Source organism: Eumetopias jubatus, unplaced genomic scaffold, assembly GCF_037043125.1.
Source record: "Eumetopias jubatus isolate StellerSeaLion01/CBP00866 unplaced genomic scaffold, mEumJub1_p1.0 scaffold_4, whole genome shotgun sequence".
In the NCBI taxonomy this organism is placed as follows: Eukaryota; Metazoa; Chordata; class Mammalia; order Carnivora; family Otariidae; genus Eumetopias; species Eumetopias jubatus.
Genome location: NW_028274810.1, coordinates 73,264,080 through 73,285,968, shown reverse-complemented (window position 1 = coordinate 73,285,968; position 21,889 = coordinate 73,264,080). Strand labels below are relative to the sequence as shown.

The 21,889-nt window shown below is 56.2% G+C and overlaps 1 protein-coding gene across 1 annotated transcript; it reads left to right on the top strand.

Annotated features, from left to right (window-relative positions):
• Positions 1–2,030: 2,030 nt before the first annotated feature.
• Positions 2,031–21,885, top strand: TIE1 (tyrosine kinase with immunoglobulin like and EGF like domains 1). The gene is made up of 23 exons (XM_028123451.2): positions 2,031–2,178; positions 4,320–4,637; positions 4,735–4,845; positions 6,219–6,374; positions 6,518–6,649; positions 6,811–6,951; positions 7,143–7,271; positions 8,058–8,203; positions 8,425–8,569; positions 10,947–11,105; positions 11,275–11,412; positions 11,613–11,909; positions 12,509–12,799; positions 13,089–13,279; positions 15,470–15,680; positions 15,845–15,955; positions 16,084–16,274; positions 17,249–17,362; positions 17,464–17,534; positions 18,688–18,728; positions 18,823–18,919; positions 19,002–19,101; positions 21,177–21,885. Exons 1-23 carry the CDS (start codon positions 2,121–2,123, stop codon positions 21,246–21,248), a joined length of 3,420 nt encoding a protein of 1,139 aa, XP_027979252.1. The 5' UTR covers positions 2,031–2,120; the 3' UTR covers positions 21,249–21,885.
• Positions 21,886–21,889: the final 4 nt, after the last annotated feature.

Genomic DNA, 21,889 nt, shown 5'->3' with positions numbered 1-21,889 from the left:
TAAGGCAAGGGTGGGCTACAAAAGGGAGGTGGGTATTGGCAAGAAGGCAGAAGAGATGTTTAAAAAACAAAGGCTGCCCCATTATGTGCACAGCAAAGAAAAGAGAAAGCTCTTCCCAGCCTCATACCTAGGATGGGGTGTCTGTGGGTCTATGGGATGGGGGGAATTTTCCCTGACCGCACTGGCAGTCCAGTCATTCATCAACAAAATGAAAAGGCAACCTACAGAATGTGAAATGATATTTGCAAATAATATATCTGATAAGTGGTTAATATCCAAAATATATAAAGAACTTAAACAACACACACACACACACACAAAACCTGATTTTAAAATGGGCAGGGGACCTGAACAGACATTCTTCCAAAGAAGACATACAGATGGCCAACACACACATGAAAAGATGCTCAACATCACTCATCATCTGGGAAATGCAAATCAAACCCACAATGAGGTATCACCTCACACTTGTCAGAAGGACTAAAAACAAGAAAAAAAGAAATCACAAGTGTTGGCGAGGATGTGGAGAAAAAGGAACCCTCGTGCACCATTGATGGAGATGCAAACTGGTGCGGCCACCATGGAAAACAGTACAGAGGAAGCATAGGATCCAGTAGTTGTACTACTGGGTATTTATCACCCCACCAAAAAAAAGAAAACACTAATTTGAAAAGATATATACACCCCCTATTTTTACTGCAGCATTATTTACAACAGCCAAGACATAGGAGCCACCTAAGTGCTCATTAATATATGAATGGATAAGGAAAATGCGGATAAAATGGAATATTACTCAGCCATAAAAAAATGAGATCTTGCCATTTGCAACAACATGGATGGACCCAGAGGGCATTATGCTAAGTGAATTAGGTCAGACAAAAAACAAATACCCAATGATTTCACTTATATGTCGAATCTAAAAATCAAAACAAACAAAAACCAGACTCAAATGCAGAGAACAAACAAGTGGTTGCCAGAGGAGATGGGTAAGGTAGATAAAGCAGATTAGGAGGTACAAACTTCCAGTTATAAAATTAAAAAGTCACAGAGATGAAAAGTACAGCGTAAGGAATATAGTCAATAATATAATTGCTGTTTGGTGACAGAATTGTTGAACCATTATACTGTACATCTGAAACATAACTGTATAGTAATTATAACTCAATTAAAAAAAAAAAGTTGGCCTGTCACGCAGTTAAGTTCCTTAGGTAAAAAGGAATCTCTGCTAATAGCTCTCTTCCTGGAACAGGCACCCTTTCCAATATAAATTTAGGCAGCTGAAAGTGAGGTAAAGAGCTTTTCCTGAATCTGCTAGGTTTTTGAATATTTTTAGCTCAAAATAATCTTCATGCCAAAGAGGCATATTGCAGGAAGACTTGTTCTGAACCCCTTCACTCCTATGTCTACAGGGAGGTACACAAGCTATTAAACTCTTGTTTTTCTGCTGTTAATCTGCCTCATATCAATTATTAGGCCAGCCAAAGAACCTGGAAGGGAAAACTTGTCCACACCTTCATATGCAAGATAGAATCAAAGTTCTTTTTCTGCCCTGAGCGGGAATTCTTGTGTTCCTTTGTCCACTTGTTCCGTATGTGAACTGCTCTCTAGGACACCCATGTAACAGTGTCCTAAGACACATACATAAGGAATTGCATGGGCCATATTGTATGTGCTGGGGGGAGGGGAGACCCCAGAACAGCATCCTCCCCCGTCCCTCCTCAATAGGCGGAAGCCACTGGCTTCCTCCCTTTCCTGCCTCCTGCCTGCTGGCAAGACAGAGGACCAAAGGGAGAAGGGGAGATGGGAAAACTGGTCACATAGTTCCTAGGTCTATCCTTACAACTCTCCCCCACCTCAAGTGACCCCATTCCAGGGCCTTCCAGGCCACACCCATCCCCAGCCTTGTGGGGGCCGGACTGGGCGTGGGGGGGGGGCGGTGAGCAGAAGCAGGCTAAGTCCCCTCCCCACCCCTTCACTGCTACCCCTCCCACCCAAGCCACCTCATTTCCTCTTCCTCCCCAGCACCAACACACACTCATCAGTACAGGCCCAGCATCTAGACCCAGACGAACTGACCGGAGGCCTCGCTTGTCCTGGCTGACCTGGTCAGCCTCCAGAGTATGGTCTGGCTGGGGCCCCGTTTGCTGCTCCCCATCCTCTTTCTGGCTTCTCATGTTGGTAAGTCTCCCCCAAGCCACTCCCACCCCCAGCCCCCAAAGCCCTGATTCTCCCCTAGGAAGCCTTACCATCACCGCCATCACCTTTATGTGCACCCCGATCAGCTAGAAAGTGGGATCAAGGCCCCAAAACCCAGGCAGGCACTAGAAACCTCTGCGGCCTGGCATTGGGGGTACAGCAGTCATTGTGCTGGATTTTAGGATCAGTAAAGCGCCGCAGGGCCTATGGGGGCCCTGAAGTTTTCGGTGGGTGCTCGTACGGTCGGTGTGTTGGATTCATTCAATTACTCATTTGACAAACATTTACCTAGCACCAACAATATTCTAGGAGCTGTGCTCTGGGTCACAGGTTGAAAGGCAGACAGCCTCCAGATCTATGTAACAGAGTCTATGATGCTGACCTCCTATGGCTGTTATGGGGTTTAAAGGAGGTCATTTACACAGATTGCCCGGTGCCCAGTTGTTGCCTAAGCGGCAGCTGATCCCTTCAGTGATGGCCAAAAAGGATTAGAATGCAAAGGCTATCTTTGAGTGGTAGCTGGGGACACAACACATGGGGTGAAGGATAAAAGAGAGACACAAGTAGCCCCAGAGGAGCACTGAGGAGCCAGCTACTCTGCTCGGGGGTAGTAGATGACAAAGGCGTCCAGAGAGACTTCGCTAGGAGCAGTGGTCTTCATTCCAGGCAGCCAGAACAGTAGATGCAAGTCTCAGAGGAGATGCAAGTCTTAGTAGATGTAAGTCTCATTGCTCACCCTCTCAGAGTAGAGTGTGAGCAATGAGGGGCTCAAGAGCATGCTCTGTATCCTGCGGGCAATGGGGAGCCATGGGAGGTTGCAGACATCGAGTCACAAGGTCTTAGATGGTCACTCTGGGGGATGAGTCGGGAAAGGAGGGGAATAACTGTTGGGATGGTCCAGGTGAGTAAAGGTGAGGTCTAAACAAGGGTGGGCTTGGAGATGTGGGTGCAGTCAAGAGGCTTTGAGGAAGTGGAATCCGCAGAATTTTGTGACTGATGGCAGCAGCCAGCAACATCCTCAGAGGCATAGAGTTCAGAGTCAGACAACCGGGCTCGCCAGTTACTAATTGTATGCCCTTGGGCAAGTTACTTCTCTGAGGTTTCATTCGCTGGCTGTAAAACTAGGGTAATTAACACCCACCACCCAGGACAGTTGGGCTGATAAAATGAGAGAACATGCATAAAGCGCCTGCCATAAAATTGACCTCCAATAAACATTATCACAAAAGTAGGAGCACGAGAGGACTCCAAGGTTTGTGTCTCGGGTGGTTAGTGCCATCTGTTGAGTCAGGGAGCACCGGAGAGAAGCAGGATTGGGGAAGCTGATAGAAATGCAGGCCCAAGCTGAGAGGCTGTCCCAGGGCTGTCGACTCAGAGGGGATAGTTAAGCCAGGGGAGTAGGTGAGCTTGCTCCAGGAAGCCTGTAGAATAATTATTATTGCCCTCCTCTGTAAATGGAAAGACATCAACTTCATTGGGGGTGTGAAGATCCACTGGAAAGCAGGTGCTCCAGCATATGGTGGGCGGTCAGCAAATGCTAACTTCAATTTACTCGTGGTAGGCTTTCGAAGAATATTAATTGATGAGCTAAGTGGCATTTAAGCCAACCAATTACTCGCCAAAGGTGACGGGGAGGGACAGAAGAGGGGCTCCCCTCCTTTCTGCCCCCCCAACCACCTGGCTATAGAAGCCCGCCTCTCCCTTAAACCCCAGGATGGCAAGCCTGTCTAGATCTCTGGAGTGGCAGGGAGGGCTTTCTCGAAGCCGATTTTGTTCTCCAGGGCTCTCCCGGAGAGCGGCTCCCCTTTGCAGAGCAGTCTGAGACAGGTGGGGGCTCAAGAGGGCTGGCAGGGAATTAAACAGTGAGGGAACGGAGACAGGGAGCATACATCATTCTTTCCGAGGCTATAAATGGGAAGCCATCTGGCGGGAGAAGGGGGGCACCAGGAGGCCAGAGAGGGGGCTTTGTTTTTGTTTTTCGGGACGAAGAGCCTCGGGAGGAAAGGGCCAGTGCGCAGCGGGCCGGGAAAGAGACCGGAAGGGAGGGGAGGGAAACGCCTGGAAGAGGGCGCGGGGCGGGCTGGGGACCCCGTGGGACAGGAGGACTGACGTCCCCGCTCCAGGCGCCGCGGTGGACCTGACGCTGCTGGCCGACCTGCGGCTCGCCGAGCCCCAGCGCTTCTTCCTGACCTGCGTGTCCGGGGAGGCCGGACCAGGCCCAGGCGCCGACGCCTGGGGGCCCCCGCTGCTGCTGGAGAAGGACGACCGCATCGTGCGCACGCCGCGGCCTGGGCAGCCCCCGCACCTGCTGCGCAACGGCTCGCACCGCGTCACGCTGCGCGGCTTCTCGCAGCCCTCGGACCTCGTGGGCGTCTTCTCGTGCGTGGGCGGGGCGGGCGCGGGGCGCACGCGCGTCCTCTACGTGCACAACAGCCCGGGAGGTGAGTCCGGCCCGCGGGGCGGGGACCGGAGGGGAGGCGCCCTTGACCTCTGACCCCACCCTCCGTTCCTCCATCCCGCCCCCCACCCCCACCGCAGCGCACCTGCTCCCGGACAAGGTCACACACACGGTGAACAAGGGCGACACGGCCGTGCTTGTGGCACGTGTGCGCAAGGAGAAGCAGACAGATGTGATCTGGAAGAGCAACGGTGAGAGGGGCGTCCGAACGGGTTGGGCAGGTCAACGCACATGGGTCTGCCGCCTCAACGAACACCTCCCTGCCCTCGGCCCCGCCAGCTTTGGCCGCCTACACAGCCTTCACTCCGATACACCTGTTACCCTCCCCGCCACACCAGCCTCTGTCCTGGATCAGGTCCAGGGGAGGCACCTGCCACCCCTCTCTTCTCTGGCTCTGCGCTGTTCTCCTACTGCACCCAGAGGACCAGCAGCCTTGTTTGCCGTCGACTACATCCTTCCCTGTTACCCTCAAATCACCTTTGGCTCTCCCCTGGGAGTTAGCAGGTGCTGTCACATAGCCCCCCTGGCAGGGGGGCAGCAGTCCTCGTGGGGAAGAAGAGAACTGGTAACTCGGCCCAGGCCTGCCCCGACCCTGGCCCTATCAGACCCTCTGGCCACTCCATGGGAGGGAGCCCTTATTCTGTGTGGCCCCAGAGATTCCTGCCTCAGCCCTCAGACCCACAGCCCTTTGGCTGCCTCTTGCATCCCTGGGCTCTTGAGGGAGCAGGACCCCTCCCTTGGGCCAAGGGGTTTGTCTCCTGAGCACCAGGCCCCCTGAACTGATGAGAGGTGTGGAGAGAGTGACGTAGACCTGGGCTCCCTACAGTCCAGTCCTGAGCAAAGAGGCAAAAGGGGTGGTACAGGGATAGGGACCCTAGGATTAGGGTCTGCAGGTCCTGGAGGAAGAGGCTTCTGGGAGAAGTCCCCAAGTAGATAACCCCTGAACTGTGCCCAGAAAGAGGCATGGGAATTAGCCACACAAAGGAGGAGGAAAGGTCATTCCAGGAGGGGGATTGGCTAAGAGGAAAGGCAGGAAGTGCTGACATACTATGGTGTTTCTAGAAGAGAAACCAGCATTTTCAGAACTCAGGAATGTTAGGAATCAGGCACGGTGTGGAGAGGTATGGGCCCGAGGGCTAAGCAGTGATGTGCTAAGGAGGGGGTAACTGGGGGAATCCAAGCAGCGGAGCTGCAGAGGCTTCTGTTGAGGAAAATCCTGCGGGCTGCTGAGTGGAGGATGGACGGGGAGAAGGGGAAACTGAGGCAGAGGAGACTGCCTGGAAGGCTGTAGGCGGCCAGGGCCGTGGTGGTGGTGGCCGTGAGCGGCGTGGAAAAGACTGGACTGCTTTAGGAGATGAGGAGGAGCTAGACTGAGCAGGACCTGGTGACTTACTGAGTGTTGGTGGGGCACGGAGCAGAGGATGCACCCCAGCTTTCTGCCTTGGGGACAGACCCTGGCTGGTGCCTTGCCCCAGTTCTGGCCACTGTACGGGGCGCATATTGATGTGACCTGGGCACCAGCTCTCACCTGGTGCTGAGGCCTCTGACCCGCTTCTGCCCCCAGGATCCTACTTCTATACCCTGGACTGGCATGAGGCCCAGGACGGGCGGTTCCTGATGCAGCTCCCAAATGTGCAGCCACCAGCGAGTGGCATCTATAGTGCCACCTACCTGGAAACCAGCCCCCTAGGCAGCGCCTTCTTCCGGCTCATCGTGCGGGGTTAGGAGCAGAGGGCAGAGACGGTGGGTGGGATGGGAAGCCGGGAGCCCGTGGGCACCTCCTGTGGGCCCCCAGGGCTGTCCTGGTCCTCAGCAGCAGTGGGGGGGGGGGGAGGGTCGGTTGCTGAAAGCACATTCCTCCAGGCTGTGGGGCAGGGCGCTGGGGACCAGACTGTACCAAGGACTGTCCAGGTTGCCTGCACGGAGGTGTCTGCCATGACCAGGACGGCGAGTGTGTGTGCCCCCCTGGATTCACTGGCACCCGCTGCGAGCAGGGTAAGGAGGCAGGGGTGGCGGGGCGAGGACCTACCTTCCCCCTGGCTGGGGGAAGAATCATGAACCAAGAGGATGGAGCTTGGTGGGTGGTGAGAATGCCAAGAGGATCCCGGACCCTGAGGCCCAACAGTGGACCCTACACCCACCCGCCCTGTTTCTAGCCTGCAGAGAGGGCCGCTTTGGGCAGAGCTGCCAGGAGCAGTGCCCGGGCACATCGGGCTGCCGAGGTCTCACCTTCTGCCTCCCGGACCCCTACGGCTGTTCTTGTGGATCTGGCTGGAGAGGAAGCCAGTGCCAGGAAGGTACGGACTGACCTGCCCTCTGCTGTCCCTGACACAGACAGCCGGCCACAAGCCAGACCGGGCCCCTCCACCCGGGCCCTGCTGCACACGCCAGGCCCTCCACGGTCCCCTGCTTACCCAGCCTGTCGTTACCCAGGCAGGCCCCAGATGCGCCCTCGCTGCCCCTCTAACCACAGCCCCTCTGTTCGCAGCCTGTGCCCCTGGCCACTTTGGGGCAGATTGTCGCCTCCAGTGCCGCTGTCGGAATGGTGGTACTTGCGACCGCTTCAGCGGCTGTGTCTGTCCATCCGGCTGGCATGGAGTGCACTGTGAGAAGTCAGGTACAAGGGTCGTTGAGACCCCCCAAAATAAGTCAGCCTTCACCCGACGCGTTTCCCTGGCTCCAGCTCCTACCCTCGGGGAGCTCGGGGTTCAGGGGGCGTCCTTACTGCCCAGCCCACATCACCCACACGGGGCTGGGCAGGAGCCAGTGTGGGTGGGAGCCCAAAGGAGGCCCCTGGCCAGTCTGAGGGGTTTAGGGAGGGCTTTGGGGAAGAGGCAAGATCTGAGGTGGGGTATGAAGGATGAGTGCGAGATGGCCGGGGAAAGAGCCCAGGCAAAGGCCTAGGGCCTGAGGCCTCAGGGTCCAGTACCAGGAGTAAGGGGAGGCTGGGGTGGGGGCGGTCAGAAGAGGCAAACCTCGGGGACTTTGAACAGCAGGCCAGCAGGTGTGCTGGGGGCAGGAGGGAATTGTTGAAGACGCGGAAGGCGGTCAGATTTGGGTTTGAGAGAGGATCCACACAGCTGGGTGGAGAGTAGAGGCAGGAGACCCCAGAGGGTCTGTAACAGCCCAGAAACGATTGAGGCCTGAACCAGTGTTGGGGCTGTGAGGCCGGGGAGGGGCCTGCTTTGGCAGAGGGAGGACATTGAGTTGGGGGCACAAGAGGTAGACTCTGCGGCCGATCAACCGTGGGGTGCGAGGGCCCTACAGGACTCTGCGGCTTTCAGGCTTGAGCAGCTGAGCAGTTAATGGCACCTCCTCTGAGATGCATGACACGGGACAAGGGGCCACTTTGTGGTCAGTGTCTGCCCCGTGGGGCTCCAGGATGCGCCCTCTCTCTCCCTAGACCGGATCCCCCAGATCCTGGACGTGGCCTCAGAACTGGAGTTCAACTTAGAGACTACGCCCCGGATCAACTGTGCAGCCGCGGGGAACCCGTTCCCAGTGCGGGGCAGCATGGAGCTCCGGAAGCCAGATGGCACAGTCCTCCTGGTCAGCAGCACCCCTGCCCCCCGTCCCCCCGGCCTCACACATGGTCCCTCAGACCCCTGACCCCTCGGGGCTTTCCATAGGCTCTACCCACTGGCCTGACTATGGCTCAAATGGGGTCGGACAGACGCTTGAGAAGCCACCTCTGTCCCCTCATCAGTCCCCATACCAGCCACTTGGGTACTCATTCTCTATGGTCTGTTCCCTTTCCCTGTCTCTCTCAGTCCACCAAGGCCATTGTGGAGCCAGACAGGACCACAGCTGAGTTCGAGGTGCCCCGCTTGGCCCTTGGGGACAGTGGGCTCTGGGAGTGCCGCGTGTCCACATCGGGTGGCCAAGACAGCCGACGTTTCAGGGTCAATGTCAAAGGTCAGTGATGGGGCCATGGAGGATGGACAGTGGGCAGAGCGGTCCTCAGGGGGCTGATGCTGCTCAGACAGAGCATTGTAGCAGGAAGGGCAAGGGCACCTAAACTCTCAGCCCAGCACCCAACAAAGAGGGCTTGTCATCCACCAGAGGTCTGGGCTGGCCTGTGTCAGGGCAGAAGCATAGCTCTGTCCTATCTGGAAAGGACATCCCGTACCTTAGGAACGACATACCCTCTGGCCCTGCCCAGCCACCTGTCTGGCCATGCTGGCCCTCTCCACCTTCTCACAAGCCCCGCACCCAGCGTGTCTTTAATTCTGCCTCTGGGATGCTGCTGCCTGCTCCGGGTCACACCCCAGGGCTCTCAGTGCCAGGACAGGGGAGCACGCAGGGCGCCTAAGCTCAGAGGGTGGCCTGCTGCCCAGAGGAGCTACTTGGGGTTTTCCAGGTGAGTAGGGAGGGAGCTGCCAGTGCCCAGGATGGCCCAGAGCAGGGCACGACCGTGTCCCTTCACCTTCGCCAGCACCGATAAGCCCTAGCTCCTCGCCCTCTGATCCTGACAGCCCGCCTCCCCCACAGAAGCCCAGACCTCTCCCCTCTTCCTCTTCCTCCCTACTTGCTCTCCACCCCTCCCACCAAACTTGCAGCTGCCCCACCAGCAGGACCTATCAGTGTGACCCGGGCTCCCCCTCCAGCCTGTCTCTTCTCCCTAGGCTTCCGATCCCAGGCAATTTGGTTTCAAATCCTCACCACAAATTCCTGGCTCCAGGGCCTTAAGCAAGCTGCTTAGCCCCTCGCAGCTTATTTCTCTCCCCATACAGAGAGGATATCAGCACTCTCCAGAGAGGGTTGCAGTGAAGCAAGTCAGATGATGCATTTAATGTGTTTAAGTTGCGCTGAGGTTAGATGATGCATTTAACGCACTGAAGTTGCAATGAGGTTAGATGATGTATTTAAGCACTGAGCGCCGTGCCTGGTGCAGGGTATGTGCTCCATATACGTTGACGTTTATTGCTAGTATTATTTTTTTTTAGAGATTTAATTTATTTATTCAAGAGAGAGGAAACAAGCGAGCGAGCAGGGAGAGGGGCAGAGGGAGAGGGACAAGCAGACTCGGTGCTGAGCACAGAGCCCAACGCGGGGCTCCCTCCCAGGACCCTGAGATCATGACCTGAGCTGAAACCTAGAGTCAGACGCTCAAAGGACTGAGCCCCCCAGGCATCCCTATTGTTACTGTTATTAAAGTGTCCTCTCCCAAGGTTTTGGCTGTTCTCTGGCAACTCCAGATATGCATATCCAGATACGATCTGTAGCCTAGACCACTCTCCTGAGCCCCAGACCCATTTGGTGGGACCTCCAGCAGTGGGGGTCTGGTTCTGAAGTCAGTGTGGAAGTCTGGGCCCACTTTATATCAGGCCACCCCCTGCACAGCTAAGCCCTACTGTGAGCCCTAGGTACCCGGGGCTCCAGGGCTCCAAACCCACCCGTGCTCTCACCTCCTCATGACATGCTGACGCCACCGTTCTTCCCACCCCCTCAGCTCGCAACCCTGTGTCCTCCACCCAGCCTCCTGCCCTCCCTCGCTTCCAGCCACCCATTCATCCATCCACCCATTCTTCTTAGAACAATCAGTCTGGTAAATGTCTGGGAGAAGCAAGGGAACCAGTCACAGAGCAGACGTGATCATCTGGTAAGAAAAGCTCAAGCCAGAAGAGGGGCGATGAGCATGGAGTGAGGAAGCCAGGCAGGAACAAAAAGCTGTTTGGGGTAGGATCGGCTGATTCTAGGTGGCCTGGCCAAACACCTCGTTCAAACCCTGGTTGTACCTCCTGCTGGCTGCCTGGCCGTAGGCAAGGTAAACCTCTCTGAGCCTCATAACACGGGGGAGAGCCCTGCCTGAAAGGTAGCTGTGAGAAGTGGAGATTGTAGGCATGAAACAGCCCAGACAGAGCAGGTGCCTCATCACTGGCTATCTTTTTTTTCTCCAGCGAAGAGAGTGACAAATGATGGGGGGAGGGCAGAGAGCATGCTGACACCAGGCTCTCTCCCTGCCTTGGGTCTCAGCCCGCTCTGTGTGCCCCACGCTACCTGGTTAGAGTGCCCTCCCCCAAATCCAGCTAGCCATGGCAGACCCCACTTAGCATCGTTGGGGACCCTCTCACGTCCTCATTGTTGGATCCTTGTGGCCTGAGCTGCCCAGGGGGCAGAATGCTGGCCCTTTTGGTCATCGGTTGAACTTTGTCTCTCGTCAGCCCGGAGGGGCCCCACGTCCAAACCAAGACCCAGACACGGCTTTGCTGGCCACAGTAGAGCCCTTAGTTTTCTGAGGACTGTGCAGGCTATCTGGATGGACCCTGCCTTAGCTTGGGTCTCCTGGCAGTGCCCCCAGTGCCCCTGACTGCTCCTCGGCTCCTGGCCAAGCAGAGCCGCCAGCTCGTGGTCTCCCCGCTGGTCTCCTTCTCTGGGGACGGCCCCATCACCTCTGTCCGCCTGCACTACCGGCCCCAGGACAGCACCATGGCATGGTCCGCCATTGTGGGTGAGTGGTGGGGGGGGGCGGAGGGGGGGCGGGACTCTGGTGGTGGGAGGGGGGCTGGGGCAGGACAGGGCTATTGGGTAATAATGAGGGGGAAAGGGCAGAATGAAAGGGGGGGAGGATGGCAGCTTGTGGAAGAGGTGGGGGCTGAATAGATGTGTGCTGCCCCCAGTGGACCCCAGCGAGAATGTGACTTTGATGAACCTGAGGCCGAAGACGGGATACAGTGTCCGCGTACAGCTGAGCCGGCCGGGGGAAGGCGGGGAGGGGGCCTGGGGGCCTCCCACCCTCATGACCACAGACTGTCCTGGTGAGAGGCGAGAGTCACCCCTTCGTGTCCCCCCAGGGGCTACCGTCCTGTGCACTCAGGAGTTGTCCTGTCTTGTCCCCATGCCAGGGGCCCCTGCCTTTCCCACTGGAGGGTGTCCCGCCTTGTCCCCTGGGGAATCGCTGTCCTGTCCAGCCCCAAGGACCAACTGAACAGTTCTGACTCCCGACCTCCGGCCCCAGAGCCCTCGTTGCAGCCGTGGTTGGAGGGCTGGCACGTGGAGGGCCCTGACCGGTTGCGAGTGAGCTGGTCCTTACCCTCGGTGCCTGGGCCACTGGTGGGCGATGGTTTCCTGCTGCGCCTATGGGATGGGGCACGGGGACAGGAGCGGCGGGAGAACGTCTCGTCCCCCCAGGCCCGCACCGCCCTCCTGACCGGACTCACGCCTGGCACCCCCTACCAGCTGGATGTGCGGCTCTACCACTGCACCCTCCTGGGCCCCGCCTCGCCCCCTGCGCGCGTGCTTCTGCCCCCCAGCGGTATGCTGTGCCTGGAACAGGGGTTGTGGGTTCAGGGTGAGGGGAGGACCTGGGCCACAGGAAGCACAAAAGGACCCGGGAGGTCACCGGAGAGTGCTTGGACAGGGAGAGAACACAGGGCGTGTGGAAAACGTGGGCATGAGGGGGAAGTAAGATGTCAGCCAGACGTGACTGCAGGGAGGATGTGAGACGGGCTGATTCTGGAGGCCAGGGGGAGGTGGGTCCCCAGGAGCATATGGGGTGGGGGAGACATGGGGAGGCCAGGGTTCATGTAGAGATCAAGAGTCATGGGGAGGATGGGGTGTACCAGGAGGACATGGGATTTGGGGGAACCCAGGGCACCGGGGGCACAGGGAGGACCTAGCATGCTGGGAAGCCAGGAAGACCTGGCACGTAAGGAAAACAAAGGGGAGCGGAAGCTTGGGGGTGAAGGGAGCCGTAGGGAGCGCTGTTCAGCCCAGAAGGGAAAGGAGGAGGTTGGCGGGTCGGCTCGCATTCTGGGGCCAACAGAGCAGGGAACACGGCTAGAGTGGGTCTGACCCCAGAGCTACGTACCCTGTTCCCATCTGAGCCCTGCCTTCCTGCCCCCATGTCCCCAGGGCCCCCAGCCCCCCGACACCTCCGTGCGCAGGCGCTCTCAGACTCCGAGATTCAGCTGATGTGGCAGCGCCCGGAGGCTTCAGCTGGGCCTATATCCAAGTACATTGTGGAGGTGCAGGTGGCCGGGGGCTCAGGAGACCCGCTGTGGATGGACGTGGACAGGCCCGAGGAGACAAGCACCATTGTCCATGGCCTTAATGCTAGTACACGCTACCTCTTCCGTGTGCGGGCCAGCATCCAGGGTCCTGGAGATTGGAGCAGCGTGGTGGAGGAGTCCACCCTGGGCAACGGTGAGAGAGCAGGGCCACGGCAGCTCCCGGGCCCGGGGTAGGTCTCCATGCCCTCTCCTTCCACGCAATCTCCAGCTTTGGAGCTAGGACATCCGATGCTCTTCCCAACAAGTCACACCAGTCCTGACCCTGGGCACCCTGGCCCTTCCCTGCTTCTGTCATCCTAATGCTAGGAAAATCCTGTCACTCCAGGGAACCATTGGCCTTCGGCCTGACACCCCCAGTCCCTCCTGGTGCTAGGATCTCTGACCTCTCCCTCCCCATGATCCACCCCCCTTCTTGTGTGCAGGGCTGCAGAGTGAGGGCCCGGTCCAAGAGGTCCAGGCAGCTGAGGAGGGCCTGGATCGGCAGCTGATCCTGGCCGTCGTGGGCTCCGTGTCTGCCACCTGCCTCAGCATCCTGGCTGCCCTCTTAACACTGGTGTGCATCCGCAGAAGCTGCCTGCGCCGCAGACGCACCTTCACTTACCAGTCAGGATCGGTCAGTCCATGCGCCCCGTGTCTAGATGCATCTGTCCACTCACGCACAGTACCTGTACCCCCTGAGTGTGTGCGTGTGCGTGCGTGTGCGTGTTTATGTCACGGGTATAGGACTTCACTCAGCGATGCTCAGGGGTGTAAAATATAATCGTCCTTATTTTTCTAGAACTGAATTCAGTTCATCAGTCAGTTTATGTTAGTGGTGAAATATTTAATATTCCCACTTCCAAACGAGCCCGTATGTCCATATTGCACCATGGTAGATTCGGGATTCTCCCGCTTCTCCCTGGAGGTGCTATAAGCCTAGGTAGCATGGTGATGACATGGGGGGGGCAGGGGGACAGGGGGTCACCTGGGCTTCATACTGGCCCCTGTCCTGGCAGACCCTCCCGGACTTGAGAGCCAGCACACATTTGTGGCCGATGCCCTCAGCCTTTCTGTGGCGTCCGGCCTACAGGCCACTCCTACTGTGAGTTCCTCGTCCCGGCCTCGTCTCTGCAAAGGCCAGGGCCTCCTCTGGGAAACTTAAGAGCCGTGAGGAGCTCCCTGTACCCTACGGAGGGCAGCGTGTTCTGTGGCCCTCATGCCCTTTGCCGCGACCCCTGTTATGGCTGTTTCTACTCTAGAATTGTGCTAGCCCGGGGTTCCCCTGTCGCTACAGGGGGGAAGGAAGCGCCGCCGGCACTCTCCCTGGCCTCGCTGTAAGCCTGTCTGAGCTCTCCGTAGTCCGTAGTCTGTAGTCTGTGTCCCACCTGCCCTACTGCCTCCTCTGAGATCTTTCCCCAGAGCTGTCCCTGATGATCCAGACTCTGCCCTTGGCCCTCTGCACCTGGGCTTTTGATATTTACAGCCAAGCTTTGGCATTTCAAAGAAACAAAAACAACAACAACAGCAGCAAAAAACAAAACAAAAAAACCCCTCTTCTCTCTCAAGGGCTGATCCTTATGATAGAAAGCCTAGTGTCCAAGGCTATTGTCTCTGCCACGCTTTAGTAAAAACTCCCTTCACAGATTCAATTGGCTTCTTTGTTCCAGGCTGCTCTTTTCTGAGGTCAGTACGCCCAAAAAAGCTCCACTGCTGAGGTGGGGGCAGGGTAATGCAAATGTTGAGGGAAGGAGGTGGGAAAGCAGCCTTGAACATATACATAATCCTAATATCTGCCCAGACGCCCCCTCCCTCACGTGCCCGCACGAAGGTGTGCGTGTGTGCCACGCAGGAGTGCACATACGCATCCACTGGTGGGCACCCCCGCGCGTGTCCCCGTGTGTCCCTGTGCCCCTCCCCGAGCACATGTGCGTGCGTGCATCTGTGTACAGTGCCCTCTGCTGTGCGTGTTTCCCGGGAATCCGTGTGCCCCGTGTCCTGAGCCCCTCGCCTAGGGAGCTGGGCATCAGCTCACTTAGGGAGCCCCACCCCCAGGTCTGTGTCAACCCTCTTCCAGGTCTCTTGTCAGCGTGCCCTGGGTCCCGCCCAGCTGTTTCCCTTTCCTGCCATCCGCCCTGCCCAGGTGGCCCAGCTCCTACACGGTTGGGGGAAAGGATGTTCCTCTTTTGTGCTGGTCTTTCTGTCTTCAGCTCCTGGGTGGTTTTAGAGCTATAGATGGATGCCACCTGGGTGGACAGTCATCTCTGCTTCTGCTGCTGTGGAGAAAAGCCCTCCGCTGACTCCCAGCAGCTTGGGGCTTCACATGTGATAGGCGCTCAATAAATGTGTCCTAGCCCACAGCCCAAGGCTGAAGTCCTCTTCAGAGTATCCCTGATGACCAAAAACCTGGTTGTGAGATTGGCACTGTCATGGGAAGCTTGCCACTTCGCAGCCCAGCTCATTCCAATTCTTTCCTGCTTGAAATGTTGGAGATACCCTCTTTCCATTGACTCGTGGCTTCATGGCTTCTAGCAGCCTTACCCACTCTTTGTTCTTCTGGAGCCCCCCATACCTGATCCCCGGCTGTGGCCTCGCCTCTCTGTTCTTGGACACCCAACCACCCAGCGGCCCGCCGATGGCTTCATCTCCTGTGATTCTGTCTCAGCGTGTGTCCTCTGTCTGCATGTCTGCTCCTGGCTGACCACCAGAGTGCCCTCTGCGGGGGTCTCTGCCCATTTGTCTAACCGTCCCTTGATGCCCATCTGTGCCTCCTGCTGGCCCTGGGTCTTGGCGTGGACCGCCTGCCCATTTGTCCCCTCCCATGAAGGGCGAAGAAACCATCCTGCAGTTCAGCTCAGGCACCTTGACGCTAACCCGGCGGCCGAAACCACAGCCCGAGCCCCTGAGTTACCCAGTGCTGGAGTGGGAAGACATCACCTTTGAGGACCTCATCGGGGAGGGGAACTTCGGCCAGGTCATCCGGGCCATGATCAAGAAGGACGGGCTCAAGATGAACGCGGCCATCAAGATGCTGAAAGGTCCCCCAGGGAGAGACCCCTGACCCCAGGCCCACCCCCCCCCCTTTGTCCCACAGATCCCAGGCCCTACCTGGCTCCCTCCAGCACCTGCCCGCAGCCCTCACTAGTCTTGCCTTTTCTCCAGGACTGTTTCTGACAGAAGTGATATTGGATTCTTTACACAGAGTATGCCTCTGAAAATGACCATCGGGACTTTGCGGGAGAACTGGAAGTTCTGTGCAAATTGGGGCATCACCCCAATATCATCAACCTCTTGGGGGCTTGTGAGAACCGAGGTAAGCCCCCAGCTCCTCACCTGCCCCTTTTTCCCAAGCCCCATCTGGGGCTTCAGGCTCCCTTCTCCGACGGGGGGGGGGGGGGGGTGCCTGCTGCAAGCCCACTGTCCCTGCTCCTTCCCGCCCAGGTTACCTGTATATCGCCATTGAATACGCCCCCTACGGGAACCTGCTAGACTTTCTGCGAAAGAGCCGGGTCCTGGAGACGGACCCAGCTTTCGCCCGAGAGCATGGCACAGCCTCGACCCTCAGCTCCCGGCAACTGCTGCGCTTCGCCAGTGACGCGGCCAACGGCATGCAGTACCTGAGCGAGAAGCAGGTGTGTGCAAGTGGGGGGAAGGTGTGCCGCCGTGGGGCGCACTGCAGCAGGCCCTAATTGGGTGTGGGGTCGGGGAAGACAGAGGAGGACAAGACCCTGAGCCACTGGTCTGGGCCCGTGCGGGAGAGCACAAGACAACCAGCAGGTCTGGGGTTTCGTTTGAAGCACGTGAGGGGCATCGGGGTGGAGATGTTGAGTTGGCAGTTAGAGATACTAGCCTAGAACTCGGGAGAAAGGCCGAGGCCAGAGACAACAATCTGGGAGCCGTCACCCCACAAAATGGTGGAGAGTCTCATGGGAAGGGAGTGGACCCTGTGGGGGAGGGGGTTGGAAAGACCCACCAGGACAGGGTGGAGGGTGGGGCAGGGAGTGGAGGCCTGAGCCCACGTCTGAGGACACCCTGCTTGAATGGAAGGAAGGAGGGGACAGTAGCAGGAGGGGGACATGAGACTGAGGAAGGGCATTTTAAAGTTAGTGAAGTTTCAAGTGTTTCTGAAGCAGAGGAGTAGGGGCCAGGGCAGAGAGAGGGGTTGATGGAGAGAGGTTTCCAAGGAAGGTGGAGGGTCTTGTGGGGAGGACTTGGCACTCAAGGGAAAGGTCACTTTGGGCAAGAGGAGGGCATCCCCCACTTTCTTCAAGGAGGGGAGAGGAAAGGGGGAAGGGAACAAGTGAAGAGGGGAGGATGCAGTGTGGTCACCAGGGACAAGCCCACCCTTGTCCCAAAAAGAGGGACACAGCCTGAGCTTGGCCATGGCCAGATCCCAAGAAGGAAGGGACAGCCAGCAGCGTGACTTTTCTGAGGCAGGAGTCGCTGGTCCAGGATAAGGCCTGGTTGGCTGGGAAGAAGGGTAAGGGGCTGTTATAGAGAGGGAGGGTGCCCACAAAGACCAGCTGTGAGGTCAGATTCCTCACGGGCCCAGGAATCCTGGGCTTGCTCATCCCCAGTCTTTCCTGACTTCTGACCATGCCTACAGTTCATCCACAGGGACCTGGCTGCCCGCAATGTGCTGGTCGGAGAGAACCTGGCCTCCAAGATTGCTGACTTTGGCCTCTCTCGGGGGGAGGAGGTTTATGTGAAGAAGACGATGGTAAGTCTCAGTCTCCCCACTCAGGTTCCATGCCTGCCCCCCAGAACCCCTGACACAGGCCCCTCCTCCTCACCCAACCCCTCAAACCCGCTCTCTCCCAGGGGCGTCTCCCCGTGCGCTGGATGGCCATTGAGTCTCTGAACTACAGTGTCTATACCACCAAGAGTGATGTGTGAGTGTGGGGCTCAGAAGGGGCAGGAGGGATTGGTCCCCCAAAGATGCATACAGACATAACTAGACACGTCTTAGGCACGTGTCAGGTAGTATGAGCATGATTTGGGCATTCCAGGGTATGTTCCAGGCGTGACACAGGTATGATACAAGTGTGTCTTGGGTAGACCTTGGCGATGCCCAGCATCTTAGTGGGAAGGTAGGGGGCTGGCTGGAAGGAGGCGTTGTCTTGGAAGGTGTTTCAGTGGTAGGATTGGGGTAGGGGACTTTAGAGCAGTGTTCATCTAACACTGGGAGATAACACTGGAGAGGTTTGGGAATGTGGGTGGATAATGCCTGGGTGGATGGAGAGACCACTCAAGGAATGTTCTCACCTTCGTCTCTGAAGGGCGGGGTCATCTCCACCTGAGAACGTAACCAGAGCATAACCGCCGAGGTCCCCTCTTTATGTTCTCACCCCCAGACGACCATATCGGCCCCCCTTCTGCTCTTCTTTCCAGGGAACCCAGCCTGCTTTGCCCATTGGCCCCCAGCCCTTTGGCCTGGCTTGCCTTGTTCACTGTCCACCACAGTGACCGCCCCTCTGACCACCACTCAGCTACTTCCTGCTTCTGCCCCCAAACCCCCTAGATGCCCTCCCCCCACTAGAACTTCCATCCTGGTCTCACCTGCGTAGAGGTGAGGTTGCACAGTATAAGAGGCAGTTAAGAGCAAGGGCTCTGGAGTTGAATTGTGAGGGCTTGAGTCCAGTTCTACCACTGACGAGCTGTGTGACCTTGGGCAAGCTAGCTCAGTAGTCAGTACTCCTCCAGTACCTCAGTGTCTCCATCTGTAGAATGGGCATAACAATAGCACCTATATCATAAGGCTGGTGCGAGGGTTAAACGCATGAACATATATGTTAGATGATCAGTGCGAGGCCCAGAGGGTGTGATTAAAATGTTAGCTGTGCCAATGTTGAGCCTGGGAGCGGCTATGAAGGAATTTCAGTGGAGCAGAGACAGCGGCTGGCCAAGGCGGACACCTGCAGTGTAGACCCACGCAGGGGCCGATGGGGGGGTGCGGGGGGGGAGGGCTGCACCCCGGGGCAGGTAGACATTAAACAGCTGGCCCCAGGGCCTAGACGGGAACTAAGTACATCCTTCTCGTTTCAGTTGGTCCTTTGGGGTCCTCCTCTGGGAGATCGTGAGCCTTGGTGAGTTCTAGATCCCCAGACCCCAGCCCTCTCCTTACCCCCCACCCCCCCACCCCCGTTCCCTGGGCTGAGAGAGCTCCGTCCCCTCCTGCAGGGGGCACACCTTACTGTGGCATGACCTGTGCTGAGCTCTATGAGAAGCTGCCTCAGGGCTACCGCATGGAACAGCCTCGGAACTGTGACGATGAAGTGTGAGTGTCCTCAGCCTGGAGCCCCGGACCCCCTCAGCCCCGTTGGCCCCGACCCCTCTTCTCAGCAATGCCCCATCCGCAGGTACGAGCTGATGCGTCAGTGCTGGCGGGACCGTCCATATGAGCGACCCCCCTTTGCCCAGATTGCGCTGCAGCTGGGCCGGATGCTGGAAGCCAGGAAGGTGAGGAGACTGGGGGTGACGGGGACTGGGGCTCAGCGGGCTCTGGGGGTGCTCTCTCATCGAAGCCAGAGAGCAGCACCTCCATGTCCTTATCCCCACCACTAGCTTCCAGGACAGCTGGGCCTCAGGATGCCACCCCCCCCCTTTCCAGCTCTCCATGGGTTGGACACTAGGCCCTCCTAACTCTTCCAAGGTCCCCGGCAGCCAATCCCTCCCCCAGGCCCCAGGTTCCAGACTGCTTACCTGTCTTCCTCGGCTGGGGCCGTCAGCCCACTCTCATTTGGAGCCTTTCTCCTCACCGGGCACAGGGCCAGAGTGACAGTGCCTGAATGGTCAGCTAACCAAATGGATGGATGGGTGAATGAATGATAGAGTAAGTGAATGAATGAGTAGAATTAGGGGATAGGTGATACAATAAACATATGAATGAACACATAATTAAATAACTGAATCTAATAACCATGTGAATAAAGGAATTATCAGGTAAATATAAAAGAAGAAATATATCAGAATGAGCAAATGCAAAGAGTTCTTCATATGAATTAATGACTAAGTAGCTGTAGGAATTAATAAACTGTCTTAAGAATGAAGGAATGATCGGGACGCCTGGCTGGCCCAGGCGGTGGAGTGTGCGACTCTTGATCTCGGGGTGATGAGTTCGAGCCCATGTTGGGTGTAGAGATTACTTAAATATAAAACCTTTCAACAAACAAACAAGAATGAATGAATGATCGAATAACCACATAAATGGATAAATGACCAAAAATAGCTTTATGAATAGATGAATAAATGAATGAATGCATGAACAAACAATTCATTTGATGGGTACATAAAAAAAAAAAGCTAAGATGAATGGATAAAGATGCAGTATATACAGTTGACCCTTGAACAATGGGTGGGTTAAGGGCACCGATCCCCTAGGTAGTCAAAAACCTGCATATAACTTTTGACTCCCCCCAAACTTAATTACTGATAGCTTACTATTGACTAGAAGCCATACCACTAACATAAACAGTCAACTAACACATATTTTATGTATGTATTATATACTGTGTTCTTACACCAAAATAAGCTAGAGAAAAGAAAATGTTAGTAGGAAGGTCATAAGGAAGAGAAAATATATTTACACCACTGTACAGTGTTTATTGAAAAAAATCTGGTGTAAGCGGACCCATACAGTTCAAATCCATGTTGTTCAGGGTCAGTTGTGTGTACAATGGAATATTACTCAGCCATCCAAAAGAATGAGATTTTGGGGCGCCTGGGTGGCTCAGTCATTAAGTATCTGCCTTCGGCTCAGGTCATGGTCCCAGGATCCTGGGATCGAGCCCCCGCATCGGGCTCCCTGCTCCGCGGGAAGCCTGCTTCTCCCTCCCACTCCCCCTGCTTGTGTTCCCTCTCTCGCTGTCTCCCTCTGTGTCAAATAAATAAAATCTTAAAAAAAAAAAAAAAGAAATCTTGCCGTTCACAGCAACATGGTTGGATGTAGAGGGCACTAGGCTAAGAAATATGTCAGAGAAAGATAAATACCATTTGATCTCACTTATATGTGGAATCTAAAAAACAAAACAAAGAATAAACAAAAAACGAGACTCATAAATCCAGAGAACAAACTAGTGGTTGCCAAGCCTCCACACTTGGGCAAAATCGGTGAAGACTAAGAGGTACAAGAGGTAAAACTTCCAGTTACGCGATAAATAAGTCCCAGGGATGAAAGCACAGCATAAGGAAAATAGTCACCAATACGGTACTTTGCGTGGTGACAGATGGTGACTGTCAAATCGCTGTGTTGTACACCTGAAACTAACATAATATTATATGTCAACTACACTTCAGTGAAAATTTTTTTTTAAAAGAAGAGAAAAAGCCCTCTTGTTTAACAGTGTGTCGACGGGCTCTCACCTGAACCCCCAACCGTGGTCTGCTCTGGCTGCAGAGGGCCACCTTTGGCCATGGGGCCATCTTGAGTCTAAATCAGTGTCTCTTCAAGTCGCGCTACCACATTGGAAGCCAGGGAGCTCCAGCCAGAGGCGCCCCCGCCCCCGGCCCACACTAAAGCCTGTTCTGTCCCGCAGGCCTATGTGAACATGTCGCTGTTTGAGAACTTCACTTACGCGGGCATCGACGCCACAGCCGAGGAGGCCTGAGCGGCTGTCAAGTCAGAACCGGGCTCTGCTGGCCAGAGCCAACTCCACTCTCCCACCTGTGACTTCGGATCCTTGCAGCCTCTGACCTGAGCTGCCTCGAGGAATTTTTTTTTTTTTTTAACTTAAGAAAAGAGGGGATCCAGGGCACCTGGGTGGCTCCGTCGGTTGAGCTTCCAACTCTTGGTTTTGGCTCAGGTCGTGATCTCAGGGTCGTGAGATCGAGCCCCACATCGGGCTCCGTGCTCCGTGCTCCGTGCAGAGTCTGCTTCTCCCTCTCCCTCTGCTCCTCCCCCCACTCTCTCTCTCTCTATCTCTCTCTCAAGTAAATAAAATTTTAAAACAAAAAAATAAAAGAGGGGACCCAGGGGTGGGGTGGGCTTAGGGGACTCGGATCCTCATCCTTTGCAGCTGCTCCCATGCCTTTAGCAGCTACTGTTACAGTGACTCTTCACATTTCTCCTTCTAGTTCAGCTGCTGCACATTTGCACCCTCTCCTGCGACTCCCTACACTCAAGCCCTCCTCAGTTCCCCCACCCAAGCCAGCCCCCGCACCACTAACATTCCCCGTTTGGCTACTCCCCACTCCGGCTTTATTATCCAAAATAAATAAATAAATAAATGCTATAAGAAGCTCCAACCAA

Bases quoted from the DNA above. Each gene is read 5' to 3' on its own strand.
- TIE1 (XM_028123451.2), top strand. From the start codon at position 2,121: ATGGTCTGGCTGGGGCCCCGTTTGCTGCTCCCCATCCTCTTTCTGGCT. The intron at 12,800-13,088 runs GTGAGAGAGCAG...TCTTGTGTGCAG, and splicing joins GGAGTCCACCCTGGGCAACG to GGCTGCAGAGTGAGGGCCCG. The intron at 18,920-19,001 runs GTGAGTGTCCTC...CCCCATCCGCAG, and splicing joins CGGAACTGTGACGATGAAGT to GTACGAGCTGATGCGTCAGT.